The 20,940-nt window shown below is 48.9% G+C and overlaps 2 protein-coding genes across 2 annotated transcripts in view; one reads left to right on the forward strand and one right to left on the reverse strand.

Moving 5' to 3' along the window:
• Positions 1–17,037, forward strand: part of scfd2 (sec1 family domain containing 2) — a 72,560-nt gene extending 55,523 nt beyond the window's left edge. Inside the window, exons 6-9 of the mRNA XM_027022626.3 lie at positions 8,397–8,542; positions 12,058–12,192; positions 14,060–14,179; positions 16,478–17,037. Of these exons, the coding sequence (XP_026878427.2) occupies positions 8,397–8,542; positions 12,058–12,192; positions 14,060–14,179; positions 16,478–16,570 (494 nt within the window). The 3' untranslated portion in view covers positions 16,571–17,037. The remainder of the gene's footprint in view (positions 1–8,396; positions 8,543–12,057; positions 12,193–14,059; positions 14,180–16,477) is intronic.
• A 697-nt stretch (positions 17,038–17,734) lies between these two features.
• On the reverse strand, positions 17,735–20,489 carry rasl11b (RAS-like, family 11, member B). Its single transcript, XM_027022629.3, has 4 exons — positions 20,248–20,489; positions 20,030–20,086; positions 19,866–19,942; positions 17,735–18,974 (listed from the first exon to the last, which is right to left on the reverse strand). The coding sequence occupies exons 1-4, from the start codon at positions 20,357–20,359 to the stop codon at positions 18,480–18,482; spliced, it is 741 nt and encodes a 246-aa protein (XP_026878430.2). The 5' UTR covers positions 20,360–20,489; the 3' UTR covers positions 17,735–18,479.
• Positions 20,490–20,940: the final 451 nt, after the last annotated feature.

Below are 20,940 nucleotides of genomic sequence, written 5' to 3' on the forward strand. Positions count from 1 at the left end.
GCGTGAGTGTTCTCGGATCACATTGTTAGTGTAGATACAAACCGTCAGCAGCAGGTGATGAAAGGAAAGGTGATCATAAAAATTCCTGTTCTAGCTGAACATGCCAGGGTTTGGTCAGGTGTGTGTGTGTGTCTGTGTGTGTGTGTCTGTCTGTGTGTGTGCGGGTGTGTCTGTGTGTGTGTGTGCGGGTGTGTCTGTCTGTCTGTGCGTGTGTGGCGGGTGGGGAGTATATTTGGTCTGTGCATGTGCATGCTTGTTCTCATGTAGTTTTGGAAAATTTCTCATCACAACGTGTCATCATATATCATAACATATTGTAAAATTAAAAACTTCATTTAAAATGAACACATTTTTTATGAAATTGAGTGAGAGAGAGAGAGAGAGTGATTTGGTGAGCTGGGTGTTTATATGGAACTGGTCTGTAAGCTCACATAGCGTGAGTGGTAGCAACTGAGGAGCGGGAGACTGGGAATGACGTTACTGTTGTTCTCTCCAATCTACATTTGCCATCTTGATCCCATTCGCTGCAGTCGGCAACAAAGTCTGCAAGTCTGCACACACACATTTCATGCAATTATTACACACACACACTCTCACACACACTGCCAGCTGGATATTGTAGGGCATGCTTAGCCAAAACAAGTCAGCAAGTGGCAAGGCAATATGGGAAAACCGTGTGTGTGTGTGTCTAGACTCTACGTGGCTGTTGGTGTGTGTAGAGCACCTTTACATCCTGGTTATCTGTCCTTCATCCTGTCTTCAGTTTCTCTCTGTTACATGGTGACTTGTTCGATTATGGTTCTGTGTGTCAGATTTGACACAACATGAATCTCCCCATCACAGTGTCTCTCACACACACACACACACACACCCCTCTCTCTCTTTCTCTCTATCAGTGCCCCATCCTTCTCCTCGTTTATGGTGAAGTGCACACAGTCTTGTAAGTCTGTTTGACTCTAAGTCTCCTTCATATTATGTGTTCCAGTCTCATTAGCTGCTTAGATGTTGGATTTGTGGAAAGAATGAAAAATACACACGCACGCACACACACACACACACACACACACACACACACACACACACACACAGGTATGCTTCTGATTATGATCATGTGATTTTCACTCTTTTGATCTCTGTTTGCAAAGTAATTCCTTCCTGAGATTTCCTGATTGCTTCCTGAATGGTCAACTCAGACACACATACATTCAACTGCCCGTTCAGCATACAGCACCACATACACACACACACACAGCAGGTTTTAATGCCAGTTCTGGAGGTTTCTCTCCTCCCTCTGCAGAACTGTGTGCCAGTGAAGTTTACACATCTGTTTGGGTCTGAATCCTTCCGTTAGGCTGAAGGACCAGTGTGGTCATTCAGGTCTCAGTTGAATGGGGCAGACTGACACTGGGCAGACTGGACAATCATGTCACTTCCACAATGCAGCATTGAGTTGTGCTCTTTGTCTTCTTCCCTGGAGATGTGAGGCCTGTGGTGGTACCTACAGCGAGACCTGCGGTGGTACCTACAGAGAGATCTGCACTGGTCTCTACAGAGAGACACTTTGTTGGACATGTATTTCGGGAGAGTGAGTGGCAGTGGCATGTGAAGCTGGGAACGTCTAAATATTGTTTGCCATTCCAGGAATGCCGAGCCCATGCCAGTGGTGTAGGGGGATATTTGGAGGTGTTGAAGAGCGCTCCGTGTCCTGACTCAATCCGATGAATAATGGAAGAGTGTTTCCAGGAGTGCGGAATGCACCTGGCAGCTTGGTAGGCATTTCTCGGATTGTTCTGGGAGTCGGTGCTTTGGGGGAATAGAGAGACAGGAATGAGACGCACTGGATGAAGGTGCAGCACGTAGGGAGAACGCCCAGGGTGTGGGCACGCAGGGAGAATGCCGACGCCCAGGGTACTGGCACGCTGGGAGAATGCCGATGCCCAGGGTACTGGCACGCTGGGAGAATGCCCACGCCCAGGGTACTGGCACGCTGGGAGAATGCTGACGCCCAGGGTACTGGCACGCTGGGAGAATGCCGATGCCCAGAGTACTGGCACGCTGGGAGAATGCCGATGCCCAGGGTACTGGCACGCTGGGAGAATGCTGACGCCCAGGGTACTGGCACGCTGGGAGAATGCCGACGCCCAGGGTACTGGCACGCTGGGAGAATGCCGACGCCCAGGGTACTGGCACGCTGGGAGAATGCCGACGCCCAGGGTACTGGCACGCTGGGAGAATGCCCACGCCCAGGGTACTGACACGCTGGGAGAATGCCGATGCCCAGGGTACTGGCACGCTGGGAGAATGCCGACGCCCAGGGTACTGGCACGCTGGGAGAATGCCGACGCCCAGGGTACTGGCACGCAGGGAGAATGCCCACGCCCAGGGTACTGACACGCTGGGAGAATGCCGATGCCCAGGGTACTGGCACGCTGGGAGAATGCCGACGCCCAGGGTACTGGCACGCTGGGAGAATGCCCACGCCCAGGGTACTGACACGCTGGGAGAATGCCGATGCCCAGGGTACTGGCACGCTGGGAGAATGCCCACGCCCAGGGTACTGGCACGCTGGGAGAATGCCCACGCCCAGGGTACTGACACGCTGGGAGAATGCCGACGCCCAGGGTACTGACACGCTGGGAGAATGCCGATGCCCAGGGTACTGGCACGCTGGGAGAATGCCGACGCCCAGGGTACTGGCACGCTGGGAGAATGCCGACGCCCAGGGTACTGGCACGCTGGGAGAATGCCCACGCCCAGGGTACTGGCACGCTGGGAGAATGCCGACGCCCAGGGTACTGGCACGCTGGGAGAATGCCCACGCCCAGGGTACTGGCACGCTGGGAGAATGCCCACGCCCAGGGTACTGGCACGCTGGGAGAATGCCTACGCCCAGAGTACTGGCACGCAGGGAGAATGCCGACGCCCAGGGTGTGGGCACAGAGGGCGTCACCTCGGCATGAGAGTCTCAGGGGTGGCCAGTTTGTGTGGTGGCACTAAACGCTGTTCAGCAGACTGAGGAAGTGATGTCACTGAATGGAATGTGTTCTGCCAGGGATGCAGAAAACACAGGCGATGGTGTTGAGTTTAGGTCTCCTAGAGCTAATATAATGGAAACAGCTCAAGGAAACACAGGAAAGACAAACACCAGAAGACATGGTGTTTATACCTCACACACACTACTCAGTAAGCTCAAACCTGCTCAAACCTGAACTTCCTTGTGCCTTTCATTATGAACTTTACTGCGCCCTTGACTGCCGTACAGCCCAGTCAGTCATCATGGAAGAACGAATGAATTAATGAACGAACGAATGAATAAACACATATGTGTAAGTGAGTGGTGGGCCAGTGCAAACCCGTGGGGGGTGAGTTTTCTGGGGACCTGGAGACTAAACACTAATCTGTTTACTTGTACATTACAAATTAAAATATTGTGACGATGTTTGAATGTAAAGTCTGAACAGTGTCAATTTTCTGCCTTGAAGCCAGATTCAGTGCTTGCTTTAGTGTGGTGTTAGCCAGGTCTCTAAAATCATAACAGACACACAGACTGCTGGGTTTAGTCAGGGTAGTCCATTCCAAAATAAAGCAAAGTTATTAATAGACACAGAGAACCCATTACTGCATTCCACCGGGCACACTGCTGTATTGAGCCGTGTGTGTGTGTGTGTGTGTGTGTTTGTACAGTGGATTCTGCAAGGTTTCGGACTGCCCTCTGTTGCATTGTGGATTTGATTTTGATGTGATTACCATTTTTATCCATCTGCACTAATCACCTTACAGACAATGTCAAAACATGTTTTCAGAGATTTTAGACAATTCCAATTACAAATATAAACCTGGATCACAGAAGTGTTCAGAGCATTCCTTCAGTACCATGTAGAAACCCTGATGGCTGTAAGTACAGCAGCAGGTCTTCTCTCTGAGCCGTGTTTGGATTTGACCCCGTTCTCCACGACAGGTCCTCACGTGCTCCATCACACCTTCATCATTAGGTCTCTGGTCTGGAAACGTGGACTTCGGCGGGACCTCTCGGAAACATCCAGGACATGTCCTGAAGTGGCTCCGGTCGTGTTTCAGCTGGATGTTTTGGCTCGTTGTCGTGTTGATAAGTGCTGCGATTCTGGCTGCATTCACCCGTCCTGTTGTTGCCAGGCTCCCTGACACTGAGAAACACCCCTCTAGCAACCGTACTGCATCCGTGTTGTGTCGCCATAGCGATGATGTTACCCGGGTGATGTGCTGTGCGTTTTCCTCCATGTGTGGTATTTTGCTGTCCTGTCCAAAGAGTTCAGTTTTCATCTCAGCAGAGCTGAGAAGCTTTTTCCACAGAATCGTTTATGTCCTTGTATCGAACCCCGAGCAGGCGGTCGTGTTTTTTCACTCCAGAGGGCCAACACAGCACACTGGTGTTTCTCCAGCTCTGCACATTGCCCCCAACTTTTCCCAGTTAACATCACTCGGACCACCATGTTCCTGAAACGCTCAAATCCTTCCATGTTGTTCATTTCCTTTCCCTGGTCTGTGCCGTGAACCTGTTCCTTGGACTTCATGGCTTTGTCTGTCCTGACAGCTCAGTGTACCGGTGAAGAGCCCTCACAGATCCAGTCCTCTGCCTGGCCGCACTGTGTCCAATCAGTATGTCCATGCTGGAGCAGGTGGACTCCACCTGGGTTCTGGTCACATCTTGAGGAGGATTAAGGCCAAGAGACCGAATCCCTTTGCGAATGAGATTTAAGGTTTTGATTTTTAATTCATTTTCTAAAAACGTTTCATGTCATTAAGGGTAATTAAGAGGACACTGGAAGGTAAAAGTGTGTGCGCAACAGGTGAAGGGGTCTGAACACTTATTGTGTGTAAGGGTGGGTGGGTGTGGCCGTGTGCTTTGGGCGTGCGGGAATCACAGCTTACGCAAACCCACGTTGCAGGTATGATGATCACTCTCTCTCTCCAGCTTTCCCTCTCTCTCTCGCTCTCTCTCTCTCTCTCTCTCTCTCTCTCTCCAGCTTTCCCTCTCTCTCTCTCTCTCTCTCTCTGTCCAGCTCGCTCTCGCTCTCGCTCTCTCTCTCTCTCTCTCTCTCACACACACACACACACACACACACACACGCACTCTCTCTCTGGTGGACGCTCACTCTATACTCTCTCTCTCACTCTGTACTCTCTCTCACTCTACACTCTCTGTCTCTCTCCATCTCTCTCACTCTATACTCTCTCTCTCACTCTCATTTTCTCACACACACACGCACATGCATGGTGAGCTCAACTCTGCCTTTGCACCTCCTCTCAAAACAAAAGGGTTGCGTGAGAGGAGAAGGTGGTAGTTTGTTGCTTATGCGCGTGTGTGTGTGTGAGTGTGTGTGTGGGTGTGTGTGTGTGTGTGTGTGCGTGCGAGCGCGTGCGTGCGTGTGTGAGTGGGTGTGTGTGTGTGTGTGGGTGTGTGTGTGTGTGTATGTGAGCGTGTGCGTGAGTGTGTGGGTGTGTGTGTGTATGTATGTGTGTGTCTGTGTGTGTGTGTGTGTGTGCGTGCGTGCGTGTGGCATTCCACTGAAAGAACACCTGGGTCTGTGCAGATTTGGTGCTGTGATCACCATTTCAATCTGTACCACAACATACACACAAGCACATGTTCATACAACACTGCCAGTGTGTGATTTGGGAACGAGTCAAGCAGTCGTCTTGGGCTACACACACATACACACACAAACACCCACAACAATTTACTCTTTTGATGCTTAGCAAGCCTCCCATTATCCTCACACGCGATCGTAGAAGCAGAGATTCATGGCATTGCAGGTTCAGTGAATCAGTTTCCAACCTGCTGAATCGCTTCTGCATGTTCTGTGTACTGTTGTAGTGTGTCGCTTGTAAAGTGTGTCCCTTGTAAAGATGTCTGAATCGGACACAGTTCGTATTTGGGTTTGTTGACATGAACGTATCCGTGAGCAACTCCAGGACGTCACCGTGTACAGCACCGAGTCTGGGAGGTTGGCAGTGCTGTTCTGCTCCATGAATTCCGACAAATCCAAACTAGCAGCAGAGTGAATGTGAGCCTGGTTATATTTAGGCTAATAATGAGCAGAGCAGATGACAGAGATAATACCTAAATCACTCAAACACTACCTCACACTCTCTCTCTCTTATTCACTCTGTGTCTGGTAGTAGGTACACTGCGGTGTCTGATAGTGGGTGGTGTCTGATAGTGGGTACACTGCGGTGTCTGATAGTGGGTGGTGTCTGATAGTGGGTACTCTGCGGTGTCTGATAGTGGGTGGTGTCTGATAGTGGGTACTCTGCGGTGTCTGATGGTGGGTGGTGTCTGATGGTGGGTGGTGTCTGATGGTGGGTGGTGCCTGATGGTGGGTACACTGCAGTGTCTGATGGTCGGTTGTGTCTGATGGTGGGTGGAGTCTGATGGTGGGTACTCTGCAGTGTCTGATAGTGGGTGGTGTCTGATAGTGGGTGGTGTCTTATGGTGGGTACAATGCGGTGTCTGATAGTGGGTGGTGTCTTATGGTGGGTACACTGCGGTGTCTGATAGTGGGTGGTGTCTGATGGTGGGTACACTGCGGTGTCTGATTATGGGTCGTGTCTGATGGTGGGTGGTGTCTAATAGTGGGTACACTGCAGTGTCTGATGGTGGTTTGTGTCTGATGGTGGGTGCTGTCTGATAGTAGGTACACTGCGGTGTCTAATAGTGGGTACACTGTGGTGTCTGATAGTGGGTGGTGTCTAATAGTGGGTACACTGTGGTGCTATATAGAGTTGTTTATTGTTTATTACACTGATGTTGACTAACTCTAAAACGTATTGTTTATTACACTTAGCATTGTTTGAGAGATCTTATGTGTTTTGTACAGTGATCCCTGTATTTCTACAGTATTCTAGTTCATTGGTATGTTGGACTCTAACCTGCTGTACTGTACTAGGATGTGTTCTATAATAGAATAATTATAACGATCATGATGATGATAACAATGCCCTCCCCCCATGTTAAGGCCTTAACATGTCTTCCTCAGTGCAGGTGTGCATCAGTGCAGGTGTGCATCAGTGAGCCCCTGAACGCCGGTACTCAGCCATCTGTCATCACCAGCCAGATTCTCTCAGTACACGCTGCTGAAAGGCAGGCCGTGATGTTGAAATCCAGGGCGCAGTCGGGGTCACCCAGAGGGGTCAAAGCTCCTGTGTAAGGTCGAGTACTTATAAAGGAACTCCTCATATAAGGAGTTTAAAAGCTTTTCAAAGCTCAGCCAGTTTTGAATCTGTTCTGAAAGGGAAACTCCTTTCATTCTGAGCCCTATTCCCAGTATTCCTGGAGGGCAAACGCCCAGCCATGACTCATGACATCCGGCTCCCTTCACCTGCCTTCCTGTGTGTACTCCTGTCGGTGAATGAAGCCCGATCAGGCCAGGCTTCACCGGAGAGGCGTTCCGCAGGCGTAAGGCTCGGCTGGCCGGCCGGATGGTCGTCCTGTGGAACCTTGGTGTGCCGCGCTGGCACAGCTGTGTGGCACTAGGACCCAGGCTTGCTGACTCAGAGGGTGGCCAGGTGAACACCTGTTGGGCTGGTAGAAGCCCTGCCCCCCTGCTCCCACTTCTCAGGTGACTGTTTGTTCTGATTCAGCTTCAGCATGACCACCCACCTGATTACCCAGCAGGCTTTACACTCCATGGTGGGGCCTCAGAACCAGATGCCATCGTCACTCTTTTTTATAACCAGGAGAAACTGCACACTGGAATTTCTGTCTTCTTCTCACAGAAGCCAGTCTCTCTCTCTCTCTCTCTCTCTCTCTCTCTCTCTCTCTCTCTCTCTCTCTCTCTCTCTGTCTCTCTGTCTCTCTCTCTGGCTATCTTTCCTGAGGCTGTGGGAACACAGTAAATTCGATAAAATAAGGAGACAGTCTCTTCCTCTCCGAAGAGCTGTGGTCGTCCTCTCTGACACCAGGAACATCCAATCTAATGTTCTACAGTCTTAATGACACGGTGCACACGACCACACTGCCTGCCTCCCTGTAGCTACACACACGAGCACGTCTGTGTGTGTGTCTGTGCGCACGTGCAAACAGCCGTTCTCTTTCAGCAGTCTTGGTACCTTATTGAAAATTTGTGTTATGTCTCTTCCCTTAACAAGTTCTCACGTGTTTGTGGTATATCCGTTATGAGTTTGAGAGAAAGTCCAAACTTCAGGAGGGGCTGCATGTACTAAAGTGCCATGCGGGACCTAACGGAGGGTTTAGGACTTTACTTGGTTCATGTTGCAAGAAAAGTTTATGCTCTTTAACAGGCAGCAGTAGACACAGGCAGCAGTAGACACAGGCACCTTTACCACAAATAACGGGACAATGACGTTTTGTGTGTGTGTTTGTGTGTGTGCGTGTGTGTGCATCTGTGTTTGCGCAGGCGTGTCCACTCCTGAGGAGCTGACAGTGGAGCGTGCACACACAGCTCTGGAGCGTGTGTTTGAGACGTTGAGAACGCTGGGACATTCCCGCTCTCAACTCAGACAGTTCCGTTCTGTTTATAACGCCGGTGACACCACGCACCAGGTCAGTGACCCCACAAACGCTCTCTCAACATCCATACATTGTATGCTAACATCTACACGTTTACCCCTCCAGAAATGTTACTCAGCAAATGTGTACATCAGGTGGCTAACTAAAGAATTCAGACCCACCTTAGTGCTGAATCTGTAGTGAATAGGTCAATAGGTCCTCATGGGTCAACGTTATATATAGTGTGTGAAGATTTCAGAGTTAGGGTCTGGTTTTATATATGATTCTGTTTAACATCTGTTTAAAGTCAAATGACCATGAAAAACTAAGATGCCTCTAGATCAGGTTAGCATGTATGACACGGTCAATGTCAGACCTGCTAATACTGATGAAAATAATGATATTTAGTTTGTGACACATGACCAGTGTGTTTCTAAACATATTAAGACAGTGTGAGTTTAAACTCTGTCATCTGCTCCCTCTTTGCTACTGCAACTCTCTCTCTCTCTCTCTCTCTCTCTCTCTCTCTCTCTCACACACACACACACACACACACACCCCCTCTCTTCCTGTCCTTCACAGTCACTCTAAGACATGTAGGCTCTGTCCTGGCAGCCTGTGTGTCGTTGTGCGTCAGAGCTGAAAACTGCATTGTGTGTCTCAGGAACTGTACCTACCTTGCTCCTTGTTCTTGGGTGTGTGTGTGAGTGTCTGGGTGTATGTGTGCCTGGGTGTATGTGTGCCTGGGTGTATGTGTGCCTGGGTGTATGTGTGCCTGGGTGTATGTGTGCCTGGGTGTATGTGTGCCTGGGTGTATGTGTGCCTGGGTGTATGTGTGCCTGGGTGTATGTGTGCCTGGGTGTGTGTGTGCCTGGGTGTGTGTGTGCCTGGGTGTGTGTGTGTGTGTGTGTGTGTGTGTGTGTGTGTGTGAGAATGAGAGAAACTGAGCAAAAGATGCAGGATGCATATTAACAAGCTAATATCCCCCTGTCCTCTTTATTCAGCAGAGAGCTGAACCAGAATGAACTGGGATTACACTGCCTGAAATTACAGCAGGAAGAAAAAAAACTTATCCAACTGGGAGATTTCAGGCGGTGCATCTATCAGGAAGCCCTCATAACCAGTTTAACCAGTAGTGACCCTGGCAGAATCCCACTGGGAGGAAAATGTAGAAAACTGTTGGCAATGGAAAAACAGTACTGCTCTGTGACCAAATGAAAATGCCGTCACGGAACGGCCGACCCGTTAGTGACCTTTACCTCGACCTGTGTGGGTGGGTGTTTCTTCTGAAAGGGCATGGGAGTAATCTTGTGATGCACAATCTTGTGATACATAAGATTACTGTACAATATGCACAAAACACAACACAGCTGGATTAAGTAGAAGAATTGAACCACAACACAGCTGGATTAAGCGCTAGAGTTGAACCACAACACAGCTGGATTAAGCGCTATAGTGGAACCACAACACAGCTGGATTAAGCGCTAGAGTGGAACCACAACACAGCTGGATTAAGCACTAGAGTGGAACCACAACACAGCTGGATTAAGCGTTAGAGTGGAACCACAACACAGCTGGATTAAGCGTTAGAGTGGAACCACAACCCAGCTGGATTAAGCGTTAGAGTGGAACCACAACCCAGCTGGATTAAGCGTTAGAGTGGAACCACAACCCAGCTGGATTAAGCGTTAGAGTTGAACAAATGTTTTAAGGCTTTGAAGGAGAAAAGTGAAGGATAGAGTAGAAGACCAGAAGAGTTCCAAAGCTTGGGGGTCGTGACCCTACAGGATCTGCCCCTAGAGGGGTTATTACCCTACAGGATCTGCCCCTTGAGGGTTTATTACACTACAGGATCTGCCCTTAGAGGGGTTATTACCCTACAGGATCTGCCCCTACAGGGGTTATTACCCTACAGGATCTGCCCCTAGAGGGGTTATTACACTACAGGATCTGCCCCTAGAGGGGTTATTACCCTACAGGATCTGCCCCTAGAGGGGTTATTACCCTACAGGATCTGCCCCTAGAGGGGTTATTACACTACAGGATCTGAGGTTGTGTCCTGAGGGTTGTTGTGTGTCTTGATACGTGTCACGTAGGCAAAGGACTAAGACAAGATCAACAGAGCAGATTCATTTCTTTGATATGGCGTGTGTGTGTGTGTGTGTGAGGAAAGTGAGTGAATAGTGAACCTACTCCCATTTCTGAGAAGGCGTGCCTGCTGCAGTCTGTTACTGGAAGGTTGCATGTGGGTGTGTGGCAGAGCACGTCAGGCCATGCTGAAATTGTAGTTTAGTTTTTATATATTTTTTTGTTTACCGTTGGACAAAAATGCTCTATTGTTGATGAATTGGGGAAATTGCATTGTATCATTTTGATCTGCATTTTGTTGTTGTTGTTGTTATTGTTTTAGGTTTATTTTTTCTAAGTTATGACCATTGCTTTATTATACATTGATACTCCTCTACACGCACACACACACATGCACGTACACGCGCGCACACACGCATGCAAACACACGTGTGCACACACATTCTCAGCAGCCTGCATCATGTTGATGTCCGTGCGGAGTTCCTGCATGGAGTTATCCCACAGTTATCCTGCGGTGCTGCTCCGGGGTGGTCCTGCACTCCGCAGATGAGCTCCCGTCAGCCGGGAATCACACCAGGATTCTTCATCATCATCATCGTCACTCACCTTTAGAAACAGACAGGCCTAATGGGCAGTTGTAGCTCAGTGGTTAAGGTACTTGAATTGTAATCGGAAGGTTGCTGGTTCAAGCCCCTCACTGCCAAGTTGCCCCTGAGCAAGGCCCTTAACCCTCAATCACTCAAGTTGTGTTCAGTCATAATTGTAAGTCACTCTGGATAAAAGTGTCAGCTAAATGCCGTAAATGTAAAGGTAATGATGCGGTCCTGGACCTCCCAGGGCCGATGAAGACTGGTCCGTTTGGGGGGATGTGTGTGTGTGTTTGTGGTTACTGGTGTGTTTGTGTGTGGCTCAGGATCCAGCAGCTTCCTGCATGTTGATGCAGTAAGGTGAACCGTTGGTGGGTCCTGGGGACTGGCGTTAGGAACGCAGGGTTGAAGAAACATTTACTTTATAGTTACACAGTCTTCAAAGTTACAGCTGTAATAAATCCATTTGCTCAGATCATTTGCATTCAGGAACTTCTTAATCCTGAGAAGAGAATCTCGGCTGAATTAATTTTATTCTTTTCTAAAAAGAATTCTGTTCTTTCTAAGAACTGTGTTGTTTTTTGTGTTTGTTTCTGTGACCTTTTCTGATTGATTCTGTCCCAAACCGAAGGTGCACATGCACACTCTGTGCTTCTCTCCCTCCCACAGCAGTGGTTCACACTAACCCGAGAGTTAGCCGAGACACACTTGGCACCCTGAGGGTCTGTGTTCCTGCGCATACATGTGATGGATCTGTTAGTTGTAGCTGTTTCCGAAATGTGTATCCCAAATTCACCTGTGTATGAATATCCTTGTGCTCTCTCTCTCTCTCTCTCTCTCTCTCTCACAAACACACACACACACACAGTGACTCGCTGTCGGTCCTCTGTGCAGGCGACGTATCGTCCGTTCCTGAAGCAGGTTCTGGAAGAGATCTTCAGACCAGGTCGTCCTGAGTGTCCCGACATTGAGCACACGTCAGGAGGACTTACTGACCTGCTGAAGACTGGGATCAGTATGTTCATGAAGGTAATACACACACACACACACACACACACACATACACCATACCATATATGCGCACCCACACACACACCACATTACATACTCATGTACACACACACACACAAGGAGGGCTTACTGACCTGCTGAAGACTGGCATCAGTATGTTCATGAAGGTAATACACACACACACCCACACACACCACACCACATACATGCACACACACACCACCACACACAGTATATATAATAAAAACTACAGTAGGTGATGCATGTCTTTGCAGGCATAGTGATGTATGTAAGTGAGACTCTGTGTCTGGACTGTATGTGGGAGTTTTTCAGTTAAGTTAATGTAATTGAGATTTAGTATTAGTGAAGTTAATGTAGAGTAAGTGAGATTTAGCTTAGTTATGCTAATGTAGATGACAGTTATGTTAGATTAATGTAGCTGAGATGGGGTTTTAGTTAGGTTCACGTTCGTGTGGGGTAACCCCATGACTGAGTGTAGTACTGTGAGCACATGCCTGATCAGAGTTAGAGGGCTCAGAGCTGCCTGAACTGAGAGAAATCTCAAACCATTACGAGGCATAAAGATCATAAACAAATGGTGTAACCATGTTGAACTGGTGTTAAATAAATCTCACTGCCACTGTTTGACATACACAGCTACTGCCCTGTGGTCTTTTACAAACACGGACAACATACAGGCAGTTGAGGGAGAGAGAGAGAGAGAGAGGAAGAGAGGGGGGGAGAGAGGGAGAGAGAGGAAGAGAGGGAGAGAGAGAGAGAGGGAGAGAGAGCAGGTCTTGGAGATCCTGTGAGTTTTCTCAGTACGTGTGAAGTGAACTTTTCAGCTCCCTGGTTTGCTCTTTCTGTCTCTCTGGGGAGCATCTTTTGTGTGTGTGTGTGCGCGCGCGTGTGTGTGAGCGTGCGCGTGTGTGTGTGTGTGAGAGAAAGACCTCTCAGCACAATGTGTTCTCTTGTGCCCACCTAATGTGAAGGTTGCTGCAATCAGATTTGTGTCCATTTTCATCCACATCAGGTGTATGTAAATTGAAGCAAACACGTTGCCAGTTGCTGTAAGCGCTCCGTTGTGTGGCACACACATGCTCATGCTAGTGCACGCTCACATACAGACTTCCTCATGGGCATAGCCAGGCTGACGGAGGCACGTGGATGTCCATGCCAGCCTGGCGCCCAGCGCAACACACAGCAGCACAGCCCTGCTTTAGGCCCCACCCACCCCCACCCCCCACGCCTTGCCTGATTGCTATTCGCAGGCTCGCCACTCCGCTCAGCCAATCATGTGTGCCCAGTCAGTCACGCACAGCAGGACTGTGAGTGTGTGCATGCGCATGTGTGCGTACATGTGCATGCGGGTTTCTGACTGTTACGCTGTGTATGGGTACATTTTTAAATGTGTACGTCAGTGCGTGATTACATGCTAGCAGTTCTAACAACCTTTACTTCTGTGTACATATACTCTCAGAGATTTTTGAAATTTTGCTTTAATAAGAATGTTTCCGTCCTCTGTGCTGTGTGTGTCTAGACCGAGGCGCGCTCCATGCGTGCAGGCTCGTGTGTGTGTCTGTCATAATGCATGGTTAGAAGGTGGTATTGTGTGGAAATGTCCAATCTTTCCACAGCTCACCCACTGTGACGTGACTCAGTCCAACAGAGAGTGGGAAAGGAGCTTGTGTTAGCAAAATAACTACTAAATGGACTAATACACACTTCATAAATGGACTAATACCCATTTCTTTAATGGAGTAATACACATTTCATTAATGGACTTATAAACACTTCTTAAATGGACTTAATAAATACTTCCTAAATGGACTTAATAAACACTTCATTAATTAACTTTTTGTTTGTTTGTTTTAAACTGTCATAGGTCAGCCGGCCCCACCCAAGTGATCATCCTTTGCTGTTTCTCTTCCTGGTGGGTGGAGTCACCCCTTCAGAGCTCCGCCTTATTCGCGAGGTGGTCTCCGCCCATAAAGCAGGAACACAGGTGAGCATGTAAACATGTGTAGATAAGGTGTCTATAGTCTGTGTGTGTGTTTACGTAGTGAGCCTTTAAACGTTTAAAATAGGGTCTGCAGGCGACATTGAATCTCCCTACTGAGTGCTGATGTTTCCTACCCGACTCACAAGTCCTCAGGATTTTGTCTTGGGCTTGTGTGTCGTAACTTACACCACTGAATCAGTGTGATTCTGTTTCGCCATGATGTCAGTGTGAACAACACACAGACCAAGGAGCTGCTCACACACATAACAAACGAATGACGGAGAAATCCACGTGTGTGTGTGTGTGTGTGTGTGTGTGTGTGTGTGTGTTGCGCTGAGGGATGGGAGTATTGACCTATACAAATCAGTTTATAAAAATGTACCTGTTTATCTCAAAATGACTGATCACCTGTCAGTCCCATTTGTTATTTTTAGAAGAATGTTAATGCTTTACAGGGTAAAATAATTCCCTGACAAAGACTTCGATTTCTGCACTGGTTATGTTCTTAGATGGTGTGCGTGTTTATTAGGACATTCCTTTATCTGCATTATTCATACTGTGCGTGCGTGTGTATGGGTGTGCGTGCGTGTGTATGGGTGTGCGTGGGTGTGCGTGGGTGTGCGTGGGTGTGCGTGGGTGCATTTGTATGTGTAGGTGTGTGTTTCTCCCCAAGATTCAACAGAGTCCAACTCAGTTGAGTCCAGCCTGAAAGAAAGCACCATTACGGATCAAAACTGTATGTCCTGAATAAATCAGGACTCACAAATGTGTGTCCCCAGGATGTCCCCCGTCCTTATCCTGTTAATCTGTGGTGCTTTGCTAAGGGATTAAAGTTGTATCTCCGATCTGAACTGAACACTCTAAATCTCCTTCTTTTCCTCCACGCTGTAAAAGTCTCAGACGTCCGTGTCTGGTGAGGGGGGAACTCACACTCTCTATGAAGTTCACGTCAATAATCTATTAAAGGGAGTTTTCAGACGGTCTCTAGGAGATGATGGCTGTTACCACACACCTCAGCACTACTGGCCACACAAATGCGGTATTTTACATACAGCAGTGTGAACCATAGTGACCCATGCTGTGAGTGTTAGTTTGGCTTCATCCCATGTGTAACATTAGAAGGTTCTGAACAGCTTTATAGAGGATAATGGTGACCTCCTCCTTCAGACATGTCCCGTATCGGAGTTCCACTCTAACATCCCATCCAGCTTTGCCTACAGAGAGTCAGCCGGGGTGTGAGGTGTCGATCTCACCAAGGCCAGACACACACACGGAGTGCCGTGAAGGCCGTGACCTGCTGATTCAACACAGTGGAGCTGGTGGAGTCCTGCTGGCTAACCTGAAGGCACTCTGATACACTGGAGAGAGCTCCACCCTCAGTGTGCCTGGCTTATCTGAGTGTGTGTGTGGGGGGGGGGGGGCTTTATCTGATAATATATATCAGCTTTATGTTGTAGACTAGGTGGATATCCTGACTGTTATGACATTCACGTTCTTGTCTTTTCAACAAGTACTTCAGATCCTTCATGAGAGATTTCATGTTTTGATAACTTTCATTTACTCTGGAATGCGTTTGCCCTACACAAATGTTATCGGAATTTTAGTCCTCGTACTTGCTAGAATTATGATGAGACGTATTGTTGTTCTTTTAGTTGACTATGTTTATGGTTTCCATATCCATGTTGCAACAAATTCTTAAGGGTTAGCAGAAAAGATTCCATTTTCCAAACGTAGTCATCTCCATACATCCTTTGATTTCCGCTTCTGTTACGTGGTGTATAAGTGTGTCATGTCAGGCTTTATGTAACGTGCAGAACAGATCCGATCCAGGATGTGTAATAAGCGCAGTTATTAAAACAACAGTTTTAGAGTTTGTGAGTAGCACAAGTTCAGTGAATCCCTCAGTTCCATGACTGTGTCCTTGTTCTATGCATCAGGAGAATCCTAAAACCGCAGGCCCTGTGTCAGCGTGGAGACCCCTTCCGCTCCGGCTGGGCACACGTGGCCCACTCAAGCCGTCTGTCTTTTCCCTGAACCCTGACCGTGCAGAGCTCCAGATCTCTTCCCCAGTGTGAATCAGTAGTGGTCACTGCTTGTTATTCCACAAGATGGATTAATACATGTGTATCTCACGTCCAGATTACTTTCATTCACATTATTTTTGCTACGCCTTAGATTAAGGAGAATTATTTCGTGTGTGTGTTTCACTGTAATGGTGTCTTGTTTTGTGTATCAGAGTTACACTGCGAGACACGGTGAGATTCTGTAAGACACTGTGAGACGTGTCTGTGTTTGTTACAGGTGTTGGTGATCTCCACAAGGCTGCTGAGACCAGCTGATATTCCACACCTACTGTTCGGCACAGGCAGACTTACACCAGACATCGGAGTGTGAGAGGAGAATGCAGACCACACACATTCTTACACTCTCTGAAACAAGCACCATATATTCACAGACACACACAGTTTGCGGAAAACAGTAATTGGTCAGCTTCCTTTTTACGAGAGAGCAACACACACTCCTGATGTTGACACCCAAATGTCTCCCCACAACACACACTGAAAGCCAACTGGACAGGAAGCGGCTGTATGAGTTATGGGTTAGGTAGCTAGAATGGGCAGGGTTCCGGAGGTTTTGGAAGACTGCTGAATTTGGGGACTGTCTGGTGAATGTGGGAACACTTTATAATGAGGACAACAACGACATGTTGGAGGGACGTTTGTGGTCTGCTGTTGAAAATCAGTGCTCAGAGCTCTTTCAACACTCTTGCATATAAATGCACATTTCCTTGTGACCAAAAAACCTAAAAGGATCATCAGAAATGTGTAACCTAATTAGCGTAAATAAATAAATTTACAAGACCCTTATGTTGTGTGCATGTTTGTGTCCAGTACGGTCTGACACAGGTGTCGGGTAAGTGTTCAGGGTTTGACGACTTGGCCTGTTGGCAGCAACACACCCTTTAACACACTGTTACGCAGACGAACACAAAAGTCCCGTTTTGCTCCTGCTCAGTGAAGCGTTAGTTTACAGTGTAAAGTTTGCACTCTTCCCATCTCTCCATACAGGATTCACCCCTTCAAATGTCTCTATACAGCTTTAGCTTTCTCCTGTTTTTGGATGTATTTAATATGCATAGTATTAATGGGATGACGTTACTGTGTTTATTCATCAAATTCCACTTCTGTTAAACACACACAGAGCGCTGTATCAAGAATTGCTGTGTCATGTTTACTGGAACACAAGAGTGCAGTATGAGACACACAAGCACAGTTGGATGTGGACGTTTAGTCTTTAACCTTTTTTGGACACACACACAGCCCTGTGTTTTACTAGGAACAGCCTGTGTGTGGGGTGGGGGGGGGGAATGCTCACACACTCGAGCAACCCTTGCCTGGAGTAGAGGCCCTAACAGGCATTGCATCATACGACGTTGCCCTGTGTGATGAGTGTGTGTGATGACAGTGTCCACGGTGACAGCTCCGTTCCCACCTGACCGGCTAACGCCAGAGGTTCTGTGGACTTTGGCTTGTGTCAAAAGAAGCATGAAGTCAGAGATCCACTCAGACAGTTTTATTTGTATCCACAGTATTTTCAACTAGAAACAATAAATAAGACCAAGCCATGGGGCTTGATTTAAAGTGCATGAAAAACTTTTGTTGTTCAAATTGGCACTGATAGGAATTTGACACAGAAACTGCACACAGTAACAGTGAGAAGCGCAGCGTGCACACACACACTTCAGCTTGTTACTTCAACAATGCTGGCTTTCAGTTTGTCTCTGCTGTGAGAGGTGAAAACCTTGACCCCTAACAGAAAAAGTCTAGCTAGTCTTTGTAAGAGCCACTAAAAATACTCTGATGTGTCCTTCACCAGCTCAGTTGCCATGGGAAAAGTCTGAAAGTCCACAGGTGTGTGTGTGTGTGTGTGTGTGTGTGTGTGTGTGTGTGTGTGTATGTGTACACTAAGTTTCAATCAATCCAAGTGTCTTTTGCAGTAGTCCTGTTTAAGATGTTTGGTCTACAGTTCCCAAAGTCCAGTTCCATAAACTCCAAGGCATTATGGCAGCACAGGTGGCTTGTCTGAAGGCCAAAGTTCACAAGTCAGAGGTCGCAAACTCAGCAGCAACCTGTTATTTCGGCAACGGCAACCGCGTGCTCGGAGGTCAGAGGTCGGCGGCCGTCATCCGGATCCCGCCTGCGGATGCGCACCTGAGCTCAGGACCAGGTTGGAACCGTCAGCTCCAGGATCAGCCGGGCGGGGGAGGGGTGTGCCCCGGTCCTTCCCTGCCTCCTGCCCACCCTCACACAGACGTGACGGTCCGCACCTTGGCTGAGAGCACCTGTTTGAAGCGCCTCTTCAGGTCCTGCATGTTGGGGGACTTGGGTCTGGGGATCAGGGGCGACCTCCTCTTCTCAGGGCCAGCCGCGGGATGCGGAGACAGCACGCAGGATGGCCGGTGCTCGGCCAGCTCCCTGCACAGCCTGTGAAAGGCGCCGTGCACTTGGCTGTCCTCGCTGGCCGACACCTCGTAGAAGGAGCAGCCCAGCGCGGAGGCCAGCAAGGGACCCTGCTGGACATCCACCCTCCTCACGTGCAGCAGGTCTGCCTTATTGGCAAGCAGGATGATTGGCGGCAGGGTGGACCTATCGGCGTGGTTGCAACTGACCAGCTGGTGCAGCTGCCCAATGAGATCAAAGCTACGGTGATCTGTCACCGAGTAGACCATAACCACAGCGTCTGCCCACTGGATCGAACTGGTCACATGGTCAGTATAGCTGAGTCCATTGACATTTAACTAGAGAGAGAGAGAGAGAGAGAGAGAGAGAGAGAGATTATTTTTGGGACAACAAACTGAACCTCATTACATCTCACACGCTTCTTATAGTTTTCTAAACATGAAAGATAAAGAGTAGACCATGTTTAACACGTTAATTACATTGTTACGCTGCAGTCTGAAATAGATGGAAAACTACACATGAACTGGGTGCACTTTGTTAGACTGGGAACTATCGTGTTCCATGTCTGTAGCGTTTCTTTGGGGAGGGGAGTGTGTCCCTTGGCTTGGACAACCGTCTTTTGGGAAATTTGGGAAATGCGGCGACTAGACTTACGGTCTCCGTCGCGCGTTTGTGAAGAATAGACAGTCTGCGGTTTGGACCGCCGCCAAAACGAGACAAAAAAACCCCGAATCTCGCATCCCAAACTTTGCTCTCAAACTACAGACAACGTAAAGAGATCCGAAATTGCCCATTAAAGGGTTATAAAATTACCACATTATGGCATGTTTTGGTTCAGTGGCGTGATGCGTGCGCTCCCACGCACCCGCCGGGCACCTTTTAACGCGGGCGAGCTCGACCGCTTCTCCAAACATCCAGCAGCGCGTGCTTTTCATGGTTTTGGGAGGCTTTGAGTCATAAGACCCGCGCGCGCTGCCCCCACGCCGAGAGTGACAGCGGACTGTCCGCCGCTCGATTAGCTTCACGTGACAAAAAGGAGCCCACGGGGACACAAAAGGAGAGCAGAGACAAAAGGCGAAGGCATGCGCTCCCCCAAAAAAGGCAGCTGTCCATAGATCTGTCGCGCGTGGGGAGGACGCGAGCTCTACCGGACCCGTGCCTAATGATTTCTCACGCGCTGCCGTGCTTTGCAAGGGCAGAATAAACAAGAGAATGTGATGCAAACTCACTTCCACTCCAGGCGTGTCCTGAACTTGGATCGCCACTTGTTCTCCGTCAAGCTGGACCTCTCGGGAGTACAGGTTTCCTACAGTGCACACAAGCGCGCCCATTAACACACTTTTACCGTGTGATCACGGTGAACGTGCAGACGTGACAAGACTAGAAGTCTCACCCGCGTTTCTCTCGTAGTCACCGATGAACCGCTTGGTGAGGAACCGAACCACGAGCGCTGCAGAGAGACGAGTGGAGGAAAAGAGTGAACGAGCGCAATAAAGATCTGACGCCAGAAACAATTTTATCGCGTGTACTCGCAGTAGAAAGTGAGTTAAAAACCAACAAATGATCAGAGAGCTTGAACGCTAATGAGCTTGAGACGGTTGGTGAACATACCGGTTTTCCCGACGCCGCTGCCGCCGATCACGGCTATCTTCACGACCCGGTTCGACCGGCGCTCCGAGCTCGGGTACTCCGCAATAGTGGACATGTTGTTGATCAGACGCATCCTGCACACACAAGCCGCGCTTATTAAACTACAGCAACGTGTAGGAACAAGGACCTCGCGTAGCTCCGGTTATTCCGGTGAAAGCGCCGACTGCGCTGCGCTGCCGCAAGCGAGACACACATTTATAGCGCCGCAGGAGCGCTCGCGGGTGATTGGCTGCTCCTGACGGCAGCCGCACGCTCTTTGCCCGCCTCTTCTTTCACGTGGACTCGCAAGGTGGGGTTTTTTTTTTTTTTTTTGCCAGCGAGCTCGTTGTGGAGCGACAGGTGGGCGAGTCCGCATGAGTAGACAAAACCGCTTTTCTTTCCCCGAGCCTGCGTCGGTAAACGAGAGACGAAACTCGGGTTTGCATTCCTCACCACGAGCTCATATAAGTGCGCTTGTACACTGGGCCGCCTGTATCCCCGCATCCCTGTATCCCTGGCCTTGGCTGCGTCCAGGCTCTGACTAGGTTAGTTCTCAGGAATTCACTGCGTCAGGGTCCGCTTTTCCCCCTGCTGTGAGTAATGGAGCTTCAGAAGTCGATGCGTTTACCAGCGTGCTTGGAGTGAGCACCTGGGCCAAGGGATTTGGTAGGTACT

This window comes from Electrophorus electricus, chromosome 7 (genome assembly GCF_041902795.1).
Source record: "Electrophorus electricus isolate QZ-2024a chromosome 7, ASM4190279v1, whole genome shotgun sequence".
NCBI lineage: Eukaryota > Metazoa > Chordata > Actinopteri > Gymnotiformes > Gymnotidae > Electrophorus > Electrophorus electricus.

Excerpts from the sequence above, each read along its gene's own strand:
- rasl11b (XM_027022629.3), bottom strand. The coding sequence starts at position 20,359 with ATGCGTCTGATCAACAACATGTCCACTATTGCGGAGTACCCGAGCTCG. Across the intron at positions 20,087-20,247 it reads CAGCGGCGTCGGGAAAACCG|CGCTCGTGGTTCGGTTCCTC; the intron begins GTATGTTCACCA and ends GTCTCTCTGCAG. Across the intron at positions 18,975-19,865 it reads AGGACACGCCTGGAGTGGAA|TTAAATGTCAATGGACTCAG; the intron begins GTGAGTTTGCAT and ends CTCTCTCTCTAG.